Source organism: Excalfactoria chinensis, chromosome 5, assembly GCF_039878825.1.
Source record: "Excalfactoria chinensis isolate bCotChi1 chromosome 5, bCotChi1.hap2, whole genome shotgun sequence".
Taxonomy (NCBI): Eukaryota; Metazoa; Chordata; class Aves; order Galliformes; family Phasianidae; genus Excalfactoria; species Excalfactoria chinensis.
Genome location: NC_092829.1, coordinates 1,441,888 through 1,458,236, shown reverse-complemented (window position 1 = coordinate 1,458,236; position 16,349 = coordinate 1,441,888). Strand labels below are relative to the sequence as shown.

Sequence of the window (16,349 nt, the reverse complement as noted above, 5' to 3'; positions counted from 1 at the left end):
CAGGCGGCGCCAGCCAATCGGCGCGGCGGATGGGCGCGGAGGGGGCGGTGCGGCGGGGAGCCAATGGGGAGCGCGCGCTGTCAGGAGCGAGCGCCTGAAATGATCGCGCTCAGCTGATCGGCCCCGGCTCCGAGCGGCTCGGCGGGCGGCGCGGCGCCCCTTTGTTGCATGGCGGTGTCCGGCTGAGGGCACGGAGCGCGGCCGGGCCGCGCGGCGATCGGTGCTGCCTCCCGCTGCCCCATGAGCGCCCTCGCCGCGGGGGCGGCCCTGGCCGAGGGCCCCGCCGTGCCCTACGCGGTGGAGCTGGGGCTGACGGTGCTCCACACGGCGCTGTACGCCGCGCTCTTCCTCTTCGCCTACCTGCAGCTCTGGCTGCTGCTCTACTACCGCGAGCGGCGGCTGAGCTACCACACGCTCTGCCTCTTCCTCTGCCTGCTCTGGGCCGCCCTCAGGACCACGCTGTTCTCCTTCTACCTGCAGAACTCGCTGCAGGCCCTCCGCCTCCAGCAGCCCTTCGCACACTGGCTGCTCTACTGCCTGCCCGGCTGCCTGCTCTTCGCCAGCCTCTGCCTCCTCAACCTCTACTTCGCTGAGGTGAATTGGTCCGGGAGAGCCGTTCTGAGGGGCCCGGGGAGCGCGGGCTGAGCCGGGAGGGCGATGGGGGTGAATGGGGGGGTCGGGTCTGGGCGTGCTGAGTGCTACAGGGTGTTTGTGGGGGGGTCCGTGCGGGGTGAGGTGGGAGGCTGCCCCGCCTCTGCTCACTGAGCTTTCCGCCTTGTAGCCCCGTGGGGGGTGGGGAGGGGGTTATATGTGTGTTGGGGGGGGAGGTTTTGTCTTGTTTTATTCATTCCCCTCCTCTAAAAGGGACCAGAAAGTGGCAGCGAGCGGCAGGGGCTGCTCGGGCCTGGAGTGCTGCCAAGCATTACGTCACCAGCCGGAGCCTCTTCTGCTATTGTTGCTGCGCTCCCTCCTGCTCCACATCGCTCCGCTCGGCTTCTTCTTGTGCTCCTTGTTGTCAGGCAGAAACCTCCCCATCGCTCCATCGCTCTGCCCTGCTCCCCGGGCAGCTGAGGGGGGGTGCGAGCTGAGCCCCTTCCCCCCACGGAGCTCAGGACGGTGCAGCGCGCTGGCTGTTGTTGCCGAGCTGCATTCCTCCTTTTCAGCCTTTGCCCATCACTCCTTAGGTGGTTTTTTTGCCCTCCTTTCACTTGCTTTTATTTACCCTTTAAAGCCTTAGCTTTCCCCTTCCCCCCTCCGAATATTGTGTTTCTGCTCCAGTTTCTCGTGAGCGGCCCCTCTGCTGCTCGCCTGCCTTCCCGTTTGGTGACTTGTTTCATAAATAGACAGTACTTTCCTTCCAGCTTTGTTGTTGGGATTCTTTGCTCTGCAGCTCTCAGCTGTTTGCCAGCCTCACAAAGGAATCGCTAACGCACAGCCAGATCGCTCCGATGTGTCACCAGTAGGAATTATGATGGCATTTTCCCTGGGACATCAACACGCACGTGATAAGGCCAGGCTGGGAGATGTGGGATGCTTCTGCCTTTTGGGTCCTTCCCCTCGTGACACAAACACCTGGAGGAAGCAGGGGGGGGTAAACTGTCCCTTATCAGTGCTGGAGATGCTGCCTGCGGAGTGGCAGCGAAGTAACGAATGCTGCATAGTGTGTATGATCCATCTTGTGTGTTAAAGGGAGCCTGACCTACCAGCTGCTCCAACCAGTGGGTGTTTATGTCACCCAGAAGGCAAGCTGACCGAGGATCCCAAGTTCTGTTGCTGCAGACTGGCTTGATTTTGGGTCTCTTCCAAGTCACTGGTCTTGCTCGCAGGCTTGCCTCCTTGCGGGCTTTTTAAAAGGTTCTGTTTAAATAAAAATACATTCAGATGGGTTCTCAGGCTGCCCTTCCTCCCGTGATATCTGTTTTGCAGCAGACTTGGGCCGGGTATGCTCTGTTTCTTTCTCCTTGAAGACCTAGAGCCAAGGGAAATCCTGTCTGAGGAAATAAGAGCTCAGGATCTAGAGTGGGAAAGGATAAGATGGCTTATTAAGATGGGTGTGCGTGCCTAGTTACAGAGAAGGGCCTGACACTTGGCCATCCTGAGCAGCACGGATGTCCAGCAGGCTGCGGTCTGTAAGCGATCTCAGAGTGATGGTAAGTGATGAAAGCTGTGGCTTCTGGGGCTTGGTGAAAATGCAGCTAGGTGGGCTGATAGCCCTCAGTGCTCTTCTGGCTTCCATTTTAATGAAAGAAACAGTATTGGCTATATATAGGAATATTTGGTCTCTTTTGCTTGGATAACAGGCTGGTAAGGCTAGCCTGTCCTTTTCTTAGCTACCAACACATGGTGCCCTTATGGCAACTGTGTGCTTGGCTGGGATGTGCTCAGTGCTTTAAGCACAGGGGGAGCTTCGTTAAGGGATGTTAGCAAAAATGCTCATTATGTTCTACCTGGAAGCTATTGTGGAACAACTACGGTTTAGCTGAAGAGTTCAAGATGTAGAGATGATGGAGTCTGCTAGTGTGACTTCAAGCAGGAGATGCTGCGGAGGGGCCTTCAGTTCTCAATTCTTACAGGCCAGTTGATAGCAACCTTTAGAGGAACACGGGGCTTTTGCTGCTCTGGGGCTGTCATTCTTGTTTGAGATGTCCTCAGATAAAAGCATAGGCTGCTTCTGTGCTGCAGGCATAGCTAATCTTTGTGCACAGTGCCCTCTTTGTGGAGATGCTGGGGAAGTGGCATCTGTCTAAGCAGTGGAGGGAAATGTGGCCTGTGCATTTGCACTGGTCTTGTTTGATTTGCAGAGCTCTTCAGGCTGTGCTCAAGCTGAGGGTGAGATGATGCTGAGCGGGGGGGGAGGGAAGAACAGCCTCAGGAAGCAACAGAGCTGTGGAGAGTTAGAACTGCTTAGAGTGCAAGCTAACACTAGGGCTGAAATTCAAGTTGAGGGAGCTGCCTCACATTCATCCTATCTGTGGGGGTCAAGTTGTCCAGTTCCTATCCTGCTTTGGTTCCTGGGGAGGCTTGACAAAATGTATGTGGGCTGCTTATTTGGCAATAAGTGTCTTTCACTTCACCTGGAACATCAGGAGATGTCATGCCTTTTGCTTGGGAGCATCTCTTCCCTCTGCTTCAGCTTGTAACAACGAGTTTCTCTCTGGGAAATCTGAAGATTATAGTGCATCTGTCAGAATTCCTCAGCCTTGCTTCAGACCATTAGAATGATGGCTCAGATATTCAACCCGGGATGTTTGTCTGCCTTGTGTGGAATAGCTCCTCTGCCAGTTAGGCATCTGCTTGAGTAATACTACCTTTCCCAAGAGCCTGCCAATTACTGCTTCCCCCAGGTCATTGTCAGGAGCACAATACATGTGAATGTAGACACAGCCTCCACCCTGACCCTCTCGGAGACCTTGAACACTTGGCATCCCCAGCTCCTCTGGGAGTCAGCAGCTGAGAGCAACAATGAATAAGGCCTTCTGCCTGTGGAGAAGCTCTGCCAGACTGGCGTGGCCATAACCCTTAACCTGTCTGGGTTTCTCTAAGTGGTCCATCTGATTAGATGACATCAGCCTCTTTCATCCCTTGTTGTTCTAATTGTGCTGGAGCAGACATGCATGGAGGGAGAGCATCCAGCCTGGGAGCTCTTTGTCCTGTATCCAAGGGTAACATCTTCCTGCCTTTTCAGATGCTGAATTAGAAGAGCCTCCATCCATTCCTACATTCTTCCAGCTTCCTTGTCTAGCTCACCTGGTGTGTCATCTCTTCCTTGGAGGGACAGCAGGTACAGGGTCACTTAAACTCAGAACTGCTCCAGCTAAGGGCTGATGATTCCCCCTCTGGTTTCTAGTTGAACAGGTGGCTGTTCCAGTGAGCAGCTTTTCTAGAACATCACAGTATGTGCCAGTTGTGTTCTGTGTTCATGATGGCGTAGGGTGATCTCAGTAGTAGTGGGGCTGATGAGAGATCCTCGTAGGTGACTTCCAGCTGCCCTTCATCGGGGAGTGGATGGGGAGATCTTGAACAGGGTTTATGGAAAAGAGTCCCAGAATAGTCTCAGCTTGGTGCTGAATGGTTATAGTGAGAAAATGGATGCACTTGCAGAGAGTAATGTCTGTGCTCATGTCAGAACACAGTTCTGCCTTGCATCTGGAGAGCCCAAACTCATTATTTATGAAGCAAAAACGTCTTTGATTCCATCAGGGAAGGGTCAGGTTTGAAAGTCTTTTGGATATTTCAGATCTGTTGTGAGTGGTTGTACCAGAATGAAGCTGCAGCTGGGTGAGCGTTAGGGCTGAAACTGGTCCAGGGCCATCTATGGGACATGGTCTTTCATCTGACATCTCTTAGCAGCTCTGCCATCTCCAGTACACCTTCAGGGCTGAGTGTTTCTCATGCTCTGAGAGGATGTCTGTAGAAGTTCACCTTCTGGGGCAGTGATGTGAGCAGGGAGATCACCTTTGTGAGATATCTGCTCTTGTTGCAGAAATGCCCCTTGCTTTATAGGGGCCCTCTGGGTCTGTAGCTGCTGGGAGGTGCAGAAAGGACTTGCTTCCAGAGAAACAACTGAGGTTTGATTAGCAGCAAACTGCCTAGTCCTGCTGCTCTGGGCTGGAAGGGACATCTGTTCTCCATTTTCAGCAGGCAACTGTATGGCTCCTGGGCTGGCTACCCAGCTGAACAGGAAAAGAAACCCTTGTTTGTGGGGGCTGTTACTAGCAACTTGGTATGATACGCCTGCATGTGGACAGGGGCCTGGATTTCCTGCTCTTACAAGGAGCAGAGCTACTCCTGAGCTCTCTGTGCTGCCTTCTTTACAGCAGAGCCCTCCGCATCAACTGTCCTTGGGCTTTGAGAGCAGTAGATAGTTCGGTGCTGAGAGCCTTGCAGGATTGGCTCAAGGCTAAATCCCAGAGGTGCACTGTGAACAGGGCTGGTATCACCTACTGACCCTGTCCATCCCTGTGAAGAAACAGTGAGTTATGTCATCAGATGAATTACGTCTTTATAACTATGCAAACACTGTAAACTGAGTGCTGTCTGCTCCTTTCCTAAAGCGATGGGAGTGCGTGGTAGGGGCTAAGAAAAGCCTAAGGCTGGTACCACGCTGTCCTTCTGCTTTCTGTGGCAGCAGTCCAAGTATGAGTCTCAGGTTCCTGTTGCACTCTTAACCCCAAGACAGCTTGGTGTGTCTCGTTCCCCAGGGTGTAGGGCAGCCCAGGGAGACTGTCTTGAGCGGGGCTGCTGGAGCCAGAATCTCCTTTCTGTTAACCAGTGGCTTCTCCCTTCACAGCTGACGAGTTGTTCTACCCAGGGTTATCAGCTGGATTACAATAGTGAAGGTTTACTAGTTGCACTGCTGCTCAGAGATTGTGGCTGTGGGCTGCTCTTCTGGGAGTCAGAGCAGCAGTACAAATATCTTAAATGGATTTCCATGCTGCACAAATCAGGGCTGAGCCAAGTCGCTTCCCAGCTGGCTGTCCTTGATGCCTGTTCTCACAGTCCCAAAGCACCTGAATGTAGCCTACAGACAAACTGAGGATAAGGCAGGATTCAGATTTCTCAGAGTTGAGATGGCCGTGCCCTCCTACCAAGGCTTAGCATGGATTGTGCCATGTTTCCAGTATTGCTGCCTGGTATAGTCCAGGAGCAGAGTAGGGGGCTCTGGGTTGCCTGTAGTACTTTGCTTCCTTGCTGTGGGGGCTGGATACTTTCCTCTGCTCAACTAACATCTCTTCCCTACTTCCAGGTGCTACTGGAGTTCATCTACCCTCAGGCAGGGAGGAGAGTCAAACATAAGAGCTGGTTCAAGGAACAGGGTTGTTGAAGCTGCCCAATACCTTGGTGGTGCTGGGGAGGCTTTCAAATGCTTAAACCTATTGTAATAGGCCAGACAACCCTCACATTCCAAAAACTTGAAATCCTAGTGGCAGGAGCCTGACCTTTAAGGCTTTGGAGTGCCTTCATTACTTCAGTGTTGACTGGAAGGCAAGCGCTGAAAAATCCCATCACAGAAGCTGAGTAAAGGCGCCTTGTAAGAGATGAGTGATCCTTCACTGTGGTTGTGGTCTGGAAGCTGACAGTGAGGACTCTGCAGAAGTTCTGTAACCAAACGTGTGCCTGCACAGTGATCAGACTGGTGAGGTCAGCACAAGCGCACTGTCAGCTGGGTCTGGCTGTAGAGGACTCTCTGCATCTTATGTTCCTTCAGAATCTCTGTAGTCAGGACGCAGGCTCTGTCTGAGGCTGAATGTGATTCTGAGCTCTGGCATCGCTCCTGGTGGGGTCTGTACCAGCAGCTGTGCTTCTTACAGCTCCTGCCATGGCTGTGCTGGTGTGTGACAAGTGAGCTCTGAGAAGCACTGCCCACATGCTGCTTATCCTGACCACGTGTGACCTCCTGTCCCCCTGCAGCAGTACTTTGATGCTCATGTCTGATCTGTGGCTTGGGAGGGTTTGCACCCTTTACTAGTCTGCACTTCCTTATACTTGGTGTGCTGCACAGTATGCATCAGCAGGAGCCACCCTGCTGCCTGAAGGGACGTGGAAACCATTCTGCTGAGTGATGGGAGTGCTTTAGGGTGTCTGAGGGTGAGCTGGCAGTTCTCCTTCAGCCCCAGCAGCCGGGGTTGCAGGCGTGGGTTCAGCACCCTGCAGTCTGCGGAGTTCTTGTTTTGAAGCACAGTCCTTGCACAATGTGCAGCTTGAGTCTGCTAATCCCTTGTGTTGGGAAAGCTCACAACCCAGATTCTCTTTTGGACAGAGTGCACGTTGCTTTGAAGATTGAAATAGTCTGCAAATGACTGTCAGCTAATCTGCCCATCTTGTGTGCCACACAGCTTGGCAAGCTGGGCCATCCACCTCTGCAGGACTGCCTTCCTTCTGAGTTGCTTCTCAGGTGTATTCAGCCTACAAACATCTTCAGGATGGAGGGATTGAGGAAGCCGCATACTTGTTAGTGCCTGCAGGTCCACAATCCAATACCATGGGGCTATTTTTGATCCGCTGTTTGTCTTGCTGAAGCAGCCCTCTCTAACAGGGAGATAGGGGTTCAATTACGCTTAAAATATACAGCACAATGCTGGTTGAAGTCAACGTGTTTCTGAATGGTCTCAGTGACTGCTGGGTGCCGACTTCTTTCCCTTGAAGTCCTTAGGTGAGATATTAAATCCCTCACAGGGTAATGAATGTTCTTGTCAGTTGGGCACCTACTTTCAGGCTTGGCTCCTGCAGGGAAAAGAGCACAGTTGTCTTTTGCAAGTGGGTACAAATGAGTTCTGTAAGCGATGTAATCCTTCAAGATGTCCACTGGATGCTGCCTCTCCTGTTATATATATCTTTATTAAGTTTAGAGGCAAACTACAGGTCATGTCAAGTAATGCTCTGCAAATCTTTCCCCTAGGTTATATTCAAAGTGAAATGTGCAGCTGATTTCAACAAGTACAAGTAAGTGGCACTTTTCTAATGTTGTCTTCAAACAGCTTAAGATGAATTAATGCTGCAGTGTTAGGAATGGGAGCTTTGGACCCCAGAGTCTGAACAGCAGAGCTAATGCACCTAGCTGTGCTCTGACAGAGATGTGCCTTGGAGCAGGACTGGGAGCTCTGAGGGTACTGAGAAAGTTGAAAGGTGCTGCTTGACTCTGTCCACGTCAGCAGCATCTCAGTACTGGTGGTGCTAGCAGTGAACTAGATGAATTCTCAGGGTCTTATTGAGCAGGCACATCCGCAACAAAGACCCGTGGGATAAACATTCAGCAAGAGGTGGGATGTGTTTATGCAGCCCAGGTGCTTCCTGACCATTTCCAGGGAAACCTGCAGTAGAAGATGAGAGCTCCAGTGGCTTTCAATAAAGGAGTAGCAGTGATTGTGATGACTCATAGCGTATTGACTGGAGTTAATGCAGAGCTACAGCAACACTTAAAATCGGTGAGATAAGAACCTGACTGTCAGAAGATGAGTCTTGTAACTCAGGCTACTTATGCAGCTCCTGCTGTATGAAAGCAGCTCAAGCAGAAAGACTCTGCACACTTGAGATATTCAGGAAGCTTCACCCGTTGCACTGACTGCCTGTCTTCAGAGTGAGTGGAGCAGTAGGGCCCTTTGCCTGACAAGGCAGGAGGGTGGTGAAGAATGACCCCAGAACTGACCTGAACTCCATTTCTTTCCCCCTTCCTCTCCCCAGGGTTCTATTGTATCTGGGCTCCGTACTTACCAGCCTCCTCTTCCTAGTTGTGAACTTGACATGTGCAATGCTCATCCACAGTGAAGTCCCAGAGAACCAGCTGAGGCAGACAGTCCTTGCCCGTGCTTTAGTCAATGACAGCCTCTTCATCCTCTGTGCCATCTCGCTGGCTTGCTGCATGTGCAAACTGGGAAAGATGTCTTCAGCGAATGTCTACCTCGAGTCTAAGGTAGGTGAAAGCTTTGTGATCTGCAGCAGGACTGTGTAGCCACCAGCTGGATTCCCAGCAGGATCTGTGTGCTCCAAACAGTGCTGGCCTGATGGCAGCTCTTAGGTTCTTCCCTCCAGAAGGTGAATGTTCCTGCTGTTGCGAGGCTCTGCCCTGCATGCTTCAGGGAGACATGTCTGCAGCTTTGCTGGCACTTCAGGAGATGGAAGTGCTGCTTTTGCTTTTCAGGTTTAGAGGTTTAATATAGGATTGTCTAGAAGAGAGGGTTCTCTAAGTAAGAGATGTGGCTCTTGCAGTGTATTAGCCACTGAGTGCAGAAAAGTCTGCACAGTACTGATAGTTCTGACAGATGCATAAAGCAATTCTCTGCAAATGGGATTTCCTGTTAGCCCAGTGTTGGCTGCCTGGCTTAAGCAACTCGAGGATCTAAGAGTTGGGTGCAGGGAAACCAGCTGCCTGGCTCTGATACTTTTGAGCTACCGTCTTCTCACAGCAGTACAGCTTTTCTTCTCACACATTGAGTTCCTCCTTTCCACGTGTTTGAAGGAGTCCTGGAGTCTTCTGTCAAGTGCATCTGAGGGCTTTAGTGTGCTGCTGTGCCTGGCTCAGGCAAGAGGCAACCCAGAGCATGGAGCTTGTGAAGGCTTTTGAACGACGCTGTCCCCTCAGGAATAAAGAGGGTGACAAGCCTTCTCACTGCAGGCTCTGCTACAAGTACATCTTGGTCGAGACAACTGCCTTGTGTTGGCTGAAGGCATCTTGCTCCTTAGCAGGCCATCTGCAGGACCGCTCAAGGGGTTTCAGTTCAATGCCCTGAATCCAGGTTGTGTGGGTTGGAGGTGTCTGGGACTGGCTGCCTGGCAGGCTCTGGTGACAAACTGTCCCCAAGGGCTACAGGTTGCAGCCCAGTGGGTCTGAAGTGAGGCAGGAGCCGTATTTGAGCTGACAACCTGCTCACATCCCTGCCTTTGTGGGCCTGGTATCCAGCTCTAACCAGCTCTGGACACTAGTTAACATATCAGTCTCTCAGCAGTGATTTATGGACATGCCAACTTCCTCTAGTTACATGCCTGAGGCTGTCTGCAGGGCCTCGCTCTAATACAGAGTGCTCTGGAGGAGCCTGCTTTATCTCTGAGAACTCAACCTGACTCACAGTGGTTTTTTACATTCAAATGCTGTGTCTCCATTTCCTACCTTGGAGACATATCTTGACTTTCAGGGTTGTGGAGGAGCTGCAAAAATAGGGTAGGGATGTGCAGGAGCATTACCCGAGTGCCTGAAAAAGTTGCCCTGCCTCCTGAACTCTGCCTGTAAATCTGCTGACTCTCAAAGCAAAATAGCAAGTCTGGAGAGGCCTGGTAAGATTGCTGCCTTTGCCACAGTGTGGGAAGGTTTGAGCCATCTGACATGTGAGGAGGAGGCTGCTGCCAGGTCCTGTGCTGTGCTCCTTGGCTACTGAAGCAAGGCTGCAGCAGGCTTTGTGCCCCTTTCTTCTCCTGAGTACTGAGAGCTCTGCTAACGGTGCTGGAGCAGGCTGGATGCTTGTGCCTTGGCATCACAGGAGTCGGCCTGTTAAAAGGGTCTGTTAAAAGCACATTCAAGAAACTTTAAGACAGTGTCTTGCAAAGCTCTAAGGCTGGGCAAACAGATGGCATAGCTGGTTGGGATGTGGAGAAGGTCGAAGAGATGAGCTGCCTGAGTGAATTGTCTCCCTACAGGAGGTGAGCCAGCTGCATTTTGCTCGAGTGTTTCCTCATTCTCTGGCTTTTGAGTGCATTTAGCAGATGTCTCTATCCCTCTGCAGATAAAGTAGTTTCCTTTCCTAAAGCTAGTCCTATAGGAAAGGTAGGTACTGTGACCTCAGGGTACTTCATAGCAGCCCTTTTTCTCGCACGCTGTGTCTGGAAGGTTATGGAGACTGCTCTTCTCCTTCAGCAGCATAGGACAGCTGGTAGAAGGCAGCAACTCAGCATCTCACCACCCTTTAGAGTGCTGCTTTATGTGTGGTGGGCTTGGCTTTTCCTGCTGTGGGACTGAGGCTCAGGTGCTGGTTCTTCCTACCTCTTCTCAGAGCCCTGCTCCAGATACCAGGCCTTCTTTTCCAGCCTGAAGTCATGCTCAGTGTGTGGGGTGCCGGACTGTTGTAAATAACCAGATTCTCATCTCTGTAGAGGCTGTGCCTGATCAGGGTGTAAGGAAAACACCTGTATTTTCTGAATGACTCTTAGCTGACTGTCTGGAAGCTGCCACAGCAAAGCGATGGGTGGAAGGGCGCCTCTGGGTCACTGGTTTGAAGCTGATTGCTGAAACAACTTTGATCTCTACCTATCAATAAAATCCTGAGAACAACACTCGTGTGCTTTGAGCCTTCCCTGCTCCCAGGCAGTGCTGCTTGCCTCGCTCTGCTCCTCCAGTGAGCTCGTCACGGGGGGAAGCTCTTAACCAGTTCTGAATATTTTAGCACCAACATACAGATGTGTTCCAGGTCATTCTTGTCTCTGCAGCTTCTTTTACTTAAGGAGGAAGGTAAAGTCCCAGCTTTATGGGAAGGTCTGCATTAAAAACTTTGTTCTTTCTGTTCCAGGGAACATCTGTCTGCCAAGCTATTCTCGTGGGATCTGTGGTTGCTCTTCTGTATTCCTCAAGGGCTTGCTATAACCTGGTAGCTGTGGCCATATCTCCAGACAATGTTCCTGGCCCATTTAACTATGGCTGGGACAACCTTTCAGACAAGGTGAGTTTGTGCATTATTCCTTCAAGTCACATCTAGTGGCAGGAAGGGTGTAGAGAAAGAGGATGCTACATGGGGGTGTTTGTTCCCTGGATTTCTGCCTTCAGAAGCGCTGCTTATTCTCACTAGTAGAGCAGGCCTGAATCTTCCCCAGTCTGTCTGCTTCTTCAGGAGGGATTCCCTGTTGTGCGCATCAGTTTCAGTCTGCTAACTCTTCTTTTGTGGGAGAGGAGGAACAAGTCAAGTAGAGCAGAAAAGCAATGCTTAATAAGGCATGGCTGTGTGCAAGGGAGAATCACTGGGGTAGGTAGGGAGCTTAGCAGTCCCCTGGTGGCACACTGAAGAGAGCTGCTAGCTCTCAGTTGAAATGGCAATGAATTAAGGGTAACAACTGTTGGTTTATGGGACTCCTGCCTTCAAAAGGATTTTGCTAGGTTTGTAGTTTCTCCTAAGCTGTGCACTGTGGGAGCTGAGCAGTCCCGCTGCTGACTTGGTATAACCACCTCTTGCTTCTCTCTGCAGGTGCACGTGGAAGTGAGCAGTGAGGAATACGTGGTGTTTGGAGTGGTCCTTTTCCTGTGGGAGCTGGTGCCAACCACTTTTGTGGTGCTGTTCTTCCGGGCTCAGAGGCTGAGTCAAAATTTGGTAGGTCTGAGCGAGCTGCTGCAATAGTGCTGTGCAGGGAGGAGCCCGAGGAGCCTGATGGACAGGATCAGACTTCTTAAAGGCTGTCAGAGATCTCACGTGTGGCTTAACGCTTTTCTCTTCAACAGACTCCAGCAGGAATGGTCAATAGTCACAGCTACAGCTCCAGAGCCTACTTCTTTGACAATCCAAGGCGCTATGACAGTGATGACGACTTGTCACGGCTTGGGGCCAGAGAAGGAGGGTGAGTGTTGTATTAGAAAGTGGAAACATAGCTACTGTCCTGCATGGAAGCAACAGAGCTCCTTCTGGCACAGGAGGCAGCTTGGGTGAGGTGGATGGGACAAGGAGCCTTGTGCCTGACCTTAACTTTACTCCCTTCTGTAACTCAGAGCTGTTTCTACTTGGAGTGATCTCCTCTGAGAGGTGGATCTCAACCATGGATGCTCATAAACAAATGTGCAGTGGTTGTGGACAGGAGGCCTCATCCAGGCAGGCTGATCTTAGGATCTTTCCTCAGCTGAGGAGGCCCCTAAATTACTTCAGAGGAGTTCTTCCTGTAGAAAGGGAGCTGCTGCTGGCTGGGACAGATCTGTAGGAGAGCCTGGGCTGGGGGAGAGTGGCCTGGGGTCTGCAGTGGGACCATAAAGGGAAGTCCAGCAACCCTGGCCTTGCTGCTCTGAGGTCTGGGGGTTCTAGTGAGGAATGGGGAGATTGTACCTTAACTAGGTTTGTAGGGCCTGGTGCTCCTCTCCTCACACCTCAAGGCCAGGTTCCTTGGAGGTGTTACATCTGCAGAAGCAGGTTAGGATGTGCGGACTTGCAGCATGGGCAGTGCTGGGGCAGAAGTCTTCTGAGCTGCTTAGAGGGTAAGCGATCAAATCACTTGTCTGAGTCTCTGTTTGGTTTCTCGCTCTCTCCTCCCAGCTTGGCCACCCCTCAGTGCTCTGGCTGCTATGGGTCTCTGGCTGGGAACGACAGCTACCCAGCAGGTCCCCCTCCCAGTGGAACTGCTACCGACAGTGCCCCGCTGCTCTCTGCTGCAGGCGGCTCAGAGCTGAGCAACCCCCACAGCTCACACCCTGCAGCGCAGAACTGAAGAGGCTGCGAGGTCCCTTATCTCCCAGAAGTGGCATTCATGTATAGGATTGTAACCTGGTTTTCTTTCCCTCTTCCCTGAAGCATCTAACTCATGACACAAACATTCCACTACCTGCTGCAGCCGTAAGCGGGACGGAGCCTATGGCTGCAGGCGGTAAGCGAGAGAACTGTGACTTTAAGGTACCATGTAGCAAAGTGAAGCTGAACTCTCTGGAAGCTTTTTCTTGGTCTGGTCTTCAAGATGTTGGCAGCTAAATGCACCAGAGCTTCCTCACTAGAAAAGAAACATCAAATGCATATTTGCACTTTTATCTGCACACTTGGAAGGAATGAATCTTGCTCGGACTGTGTTTGGTCTGAGACTGTTCTAGTTACTCTTTTAATTGCACATCCATAGCTGGGAGAGGCACTGTCTTCCTGCAAAGATGTATTCCGTGAAGTACTCTGCATCCTGACTCACGTGGGGGTGTGAAGCTGGGCTAACAGTGTTACGGGCAGGGCGTCCTGCAGTGTGTTAACGTGCCATATTCACACCCTGTGGGGCTGCTGCCCCTGGGCTGAGCGCGGGCCTTCCCCGGCTGCTGGTCCTGCCACCTGGATGCTGAACCATCCTGCCTGGGTCTGTGGGCTTGAAGCTGAGCTCAAAGCATATCAGTAGCAAAGAGCTGTCGTGGTGAGATCGAGTGCTCCTCCTGGTGTTAAGCTGGCGGGTCGGTTACATGCGGTGACCTTATGTCTGGGCAGGGGGCTGGGCTGGGCTGGAGTGAAGGGAGGGGGGTGAGCTGCTGCAGGCTGCTTTCTTCTGGGAAAGTTATGGCTGGAGCAGGCGCTGCAGAATCGTGCACGGGAACACGTGTGGCCCAAAGCACGTGTAAAACTAGAGCTGCTTTCCCAGCGTGGGGCCTCCCCCGTTGCCCCTCAGTACTAAGCTGTATTTAGTAGAGGACAAGATCTTAAACTGACCAAACGTGAACCAGCAGAGTCGCTGTGGAGGTGCGGGATGCCTCTGGTGGTGGTGGCAGCTCCTGCAGTGGCAAAGCTGCAGACATCTGGGCTCTTTTCCTTCCTCCTGCCTCTCTCCCGTGCCCTGGAGCAGGTTGGGGACCTGGAGTCCTGCAGCAGCTGTGCTGGGGGCTTAGTAGTGCTTGCAGGGTTTGAGTGTGCTGGGTCAGGTGAGGGTGAGATCGCTGTTCCCTCTCTTAAACTGGAACGGCCAAGGTTGACCTGGTCTGCAGCTCAGTTGGGCCCTTGGAGATGAGACTGTTTTAGGCTGGTTGTTACTCCCAGCGTGTCTCTGAGCTGTGGGATGAGCAAAGCAGCTTTGGACGTGTGCTGGGGTGGAGGTGCTGCTCTTAGGCGAGCAGCTGCTCCGACCTCTGGTGAAAACTTGAACTGGAACTGCTCTTAACCTACTTGAAGCTGCTCAAACACCTGATGCTGGGAGAGCTGGCCAGGTGGAGGCCGTGCATCTGTGTGGAGCGGCACAGTGCTGCCTGGCTCTGCCCGAGGGGCACTGGGGGGCACTGGGAGCTGAAGGCCCCGGGCAGCTTGTGTTCCTATGGCAGCTGTGGGCAGCCCTGGCCTCTCCAGCCTTGCCCTTGGCTGGCAGGCACCCCGTCACCCACCTTGCATTGAGCTGGTGTCACTTGTTGCACTGAGAACACCTCACCCCTCGCTGTGGTCCCTGTGCTGCTGGGTGGGCCGCTGTGCAAAGCTGCTTCACTCTTAGTGGCCCAGAGAAAGAGCAACCTCTGCTGCTGTTGGGTTGTGAGTGCGGCTCCTGACACATCCTGCTCCTTTGGTACTTCACTCTTCACCTTGGCTGCCGCAGCTCCCTGCTGTCAGACCCCGCACCATCAGCTTGCTCTGCCTCGGTCGCTGCTTGGCTTGCAGCAAAGCTGTCGAAGGGCCCAGCCCGTCCCGTCCTTCCTTCTGCCATAAGTCACCAAAGAGGAGGAGCGATGCTGGTGGCCCCCAGTTCCTGCTTAACTCCCAAAGCACTTGGAGCACTTTACGTTTTTCTGGGGAGGGAAGGGAGTGTAGTGCAAAAAAAAACCAGAATAAAACTAACAAACTCAAGGGCTACAGGCTCACCTTCCCATTGCACTGAAGCACACGGCCCGTCCTCCCGGCGCTGGGTTGGCAGCTCCTTGCTGAGGTACTGAGTGACTGGCAAAGCGTTTTGGTTTCACCCACCTGTCGGATGGCCCCGAGCTGTGGCTGCACTGCTGGGCTGCCTCGTGTTGGACGGAGGGAGTTTAGAGCTGAGAAGTACAATGACGTTTTTTAATGCGTAGTTGCCTTTCATTGGACTTCTTCCTTTCTTTCTTTTTTTGGTGTTCTTTAACAGTGTTTTGGCTTTGCAGGCCGGCAGCTGCTGGCTGCATCAGGAAGCTGTGGCCAATGAATGTACCTATTTCTCCTCCACTAAACTGTAACCAAGCACTACTATTGAAATAAAGAAGACTTTCTGTGCTCCGTGGCCGCAGCCCTGCTGCGTTCTGCTCCTGGCAGCTCCAGCCCTTGTCCTGCAGCCTCCATTCTTGGTCTGGGCCTGTTCGGCATGTGGAGGAGGCAGAAGCCTCATCCCAGCAGCTCCGTGTTGCCATATTCCCTTACACCGTGGGTTTATCACCTGCGGCCTTGAGCTCCCTGCAGCTGCTCCAGCAGGGCACACAGTCTGTGCATGGCAGCATCTGCCCCTGTGCTCTGTGCTCTGTGCTCTGTGCTCTGTGCTGAGACCACCACACCTCCATGGAGTGAGCCCCTGGCTGCAGGCAGCTGTATGGCTGTGGGAAGGGGGCTGGGAGCAGAGCCAGGAGGGGATGGAGCTGCAGCCTCTGCTCCGTCCCAGCAGCTCTGCCCTACTGCCCCAGCTCACTGTGCTTGGAGAGGCAGAATTCAGCTGTCAGACACTGAGCTGCTGTGGGGCTGCTGCTCCTCGGGGCTGCTCGGTGCTCCCAGCCCTTTTTAGCATCATCCGGCTTCCAGTGAGACGAGCTGATCCCAGACTTGGGCTTAATGCTCTGAGCAGGGCTGGGAAAGCCAACAGGGTCCCAGTGCTGGCTGCGGGAGAGGCCCCAGCTCAGCTCCCTGAGGCGGGTGGGTGCCCTCAGCCACCTGCTGGAAGCAGCACACAGGGCTCCTATAACAAGCCCTATTTTATCTCTCAGCTCTGGGCCCTGGCTGCAGGGCTGGGAGGGGCTGTGCTGGCCCTGGATTTGCCTTATTTTATGCTCACGTTCTGCTCTTCTCTAAGCACAAAACCCAGAGGCACCTTTTCCAGGCTGTGCTTCCAGCTCAGCACCTGGCAGGAGCGGGGCCTGCGCTGCTGCTCGCCTGTGCTCTCACACAAGATGGAGGCACGAGGTGCCAAATGGTGAGCTGCGGGATTCCTTCAGTGTGCTGCAGACCCCATCGCCTCCTGCAAGGAAGAAGGGGCCTTGCTCCCCCTGCAGCACT

At 53.0% G+C, this 16,349-nt stretch overlaps 1 protein-coding gene across 1 annotated transcript; it reads left to right on the top strand.

Moving 5' to 3' along the window:
- Positions 1 to 99: 99 nt before the first annotated feature.
- GPR137C (G protein-coupled receptor 137C) lies at positions 100 to 15,375 on the top strand. Its single transcript, XM_072338771.1, has 7 exons — positions 100 to 594; positions 7,400 to 7,443; positions 8,182 to 8,410; positions 10,995 to 11,144; positions 11,664 to 11,786; positions 11,915 to 12,030; positions 12,714 to 15,375. The coding sequence occupies exons 1-7, from the start codon at positions 241 to 243 to the stop codon at positions 12,883 to 12,885; spliced, it is 1,188 nt and encodes a 395-aa protein (XP_072194872.1). The 5' UTR covers positions 100 to 240; the 3' UTR covers positions 12,886 to 15,375.
- Positions 15,376 to 16,349: the final 974 nt, after the last annotated feature.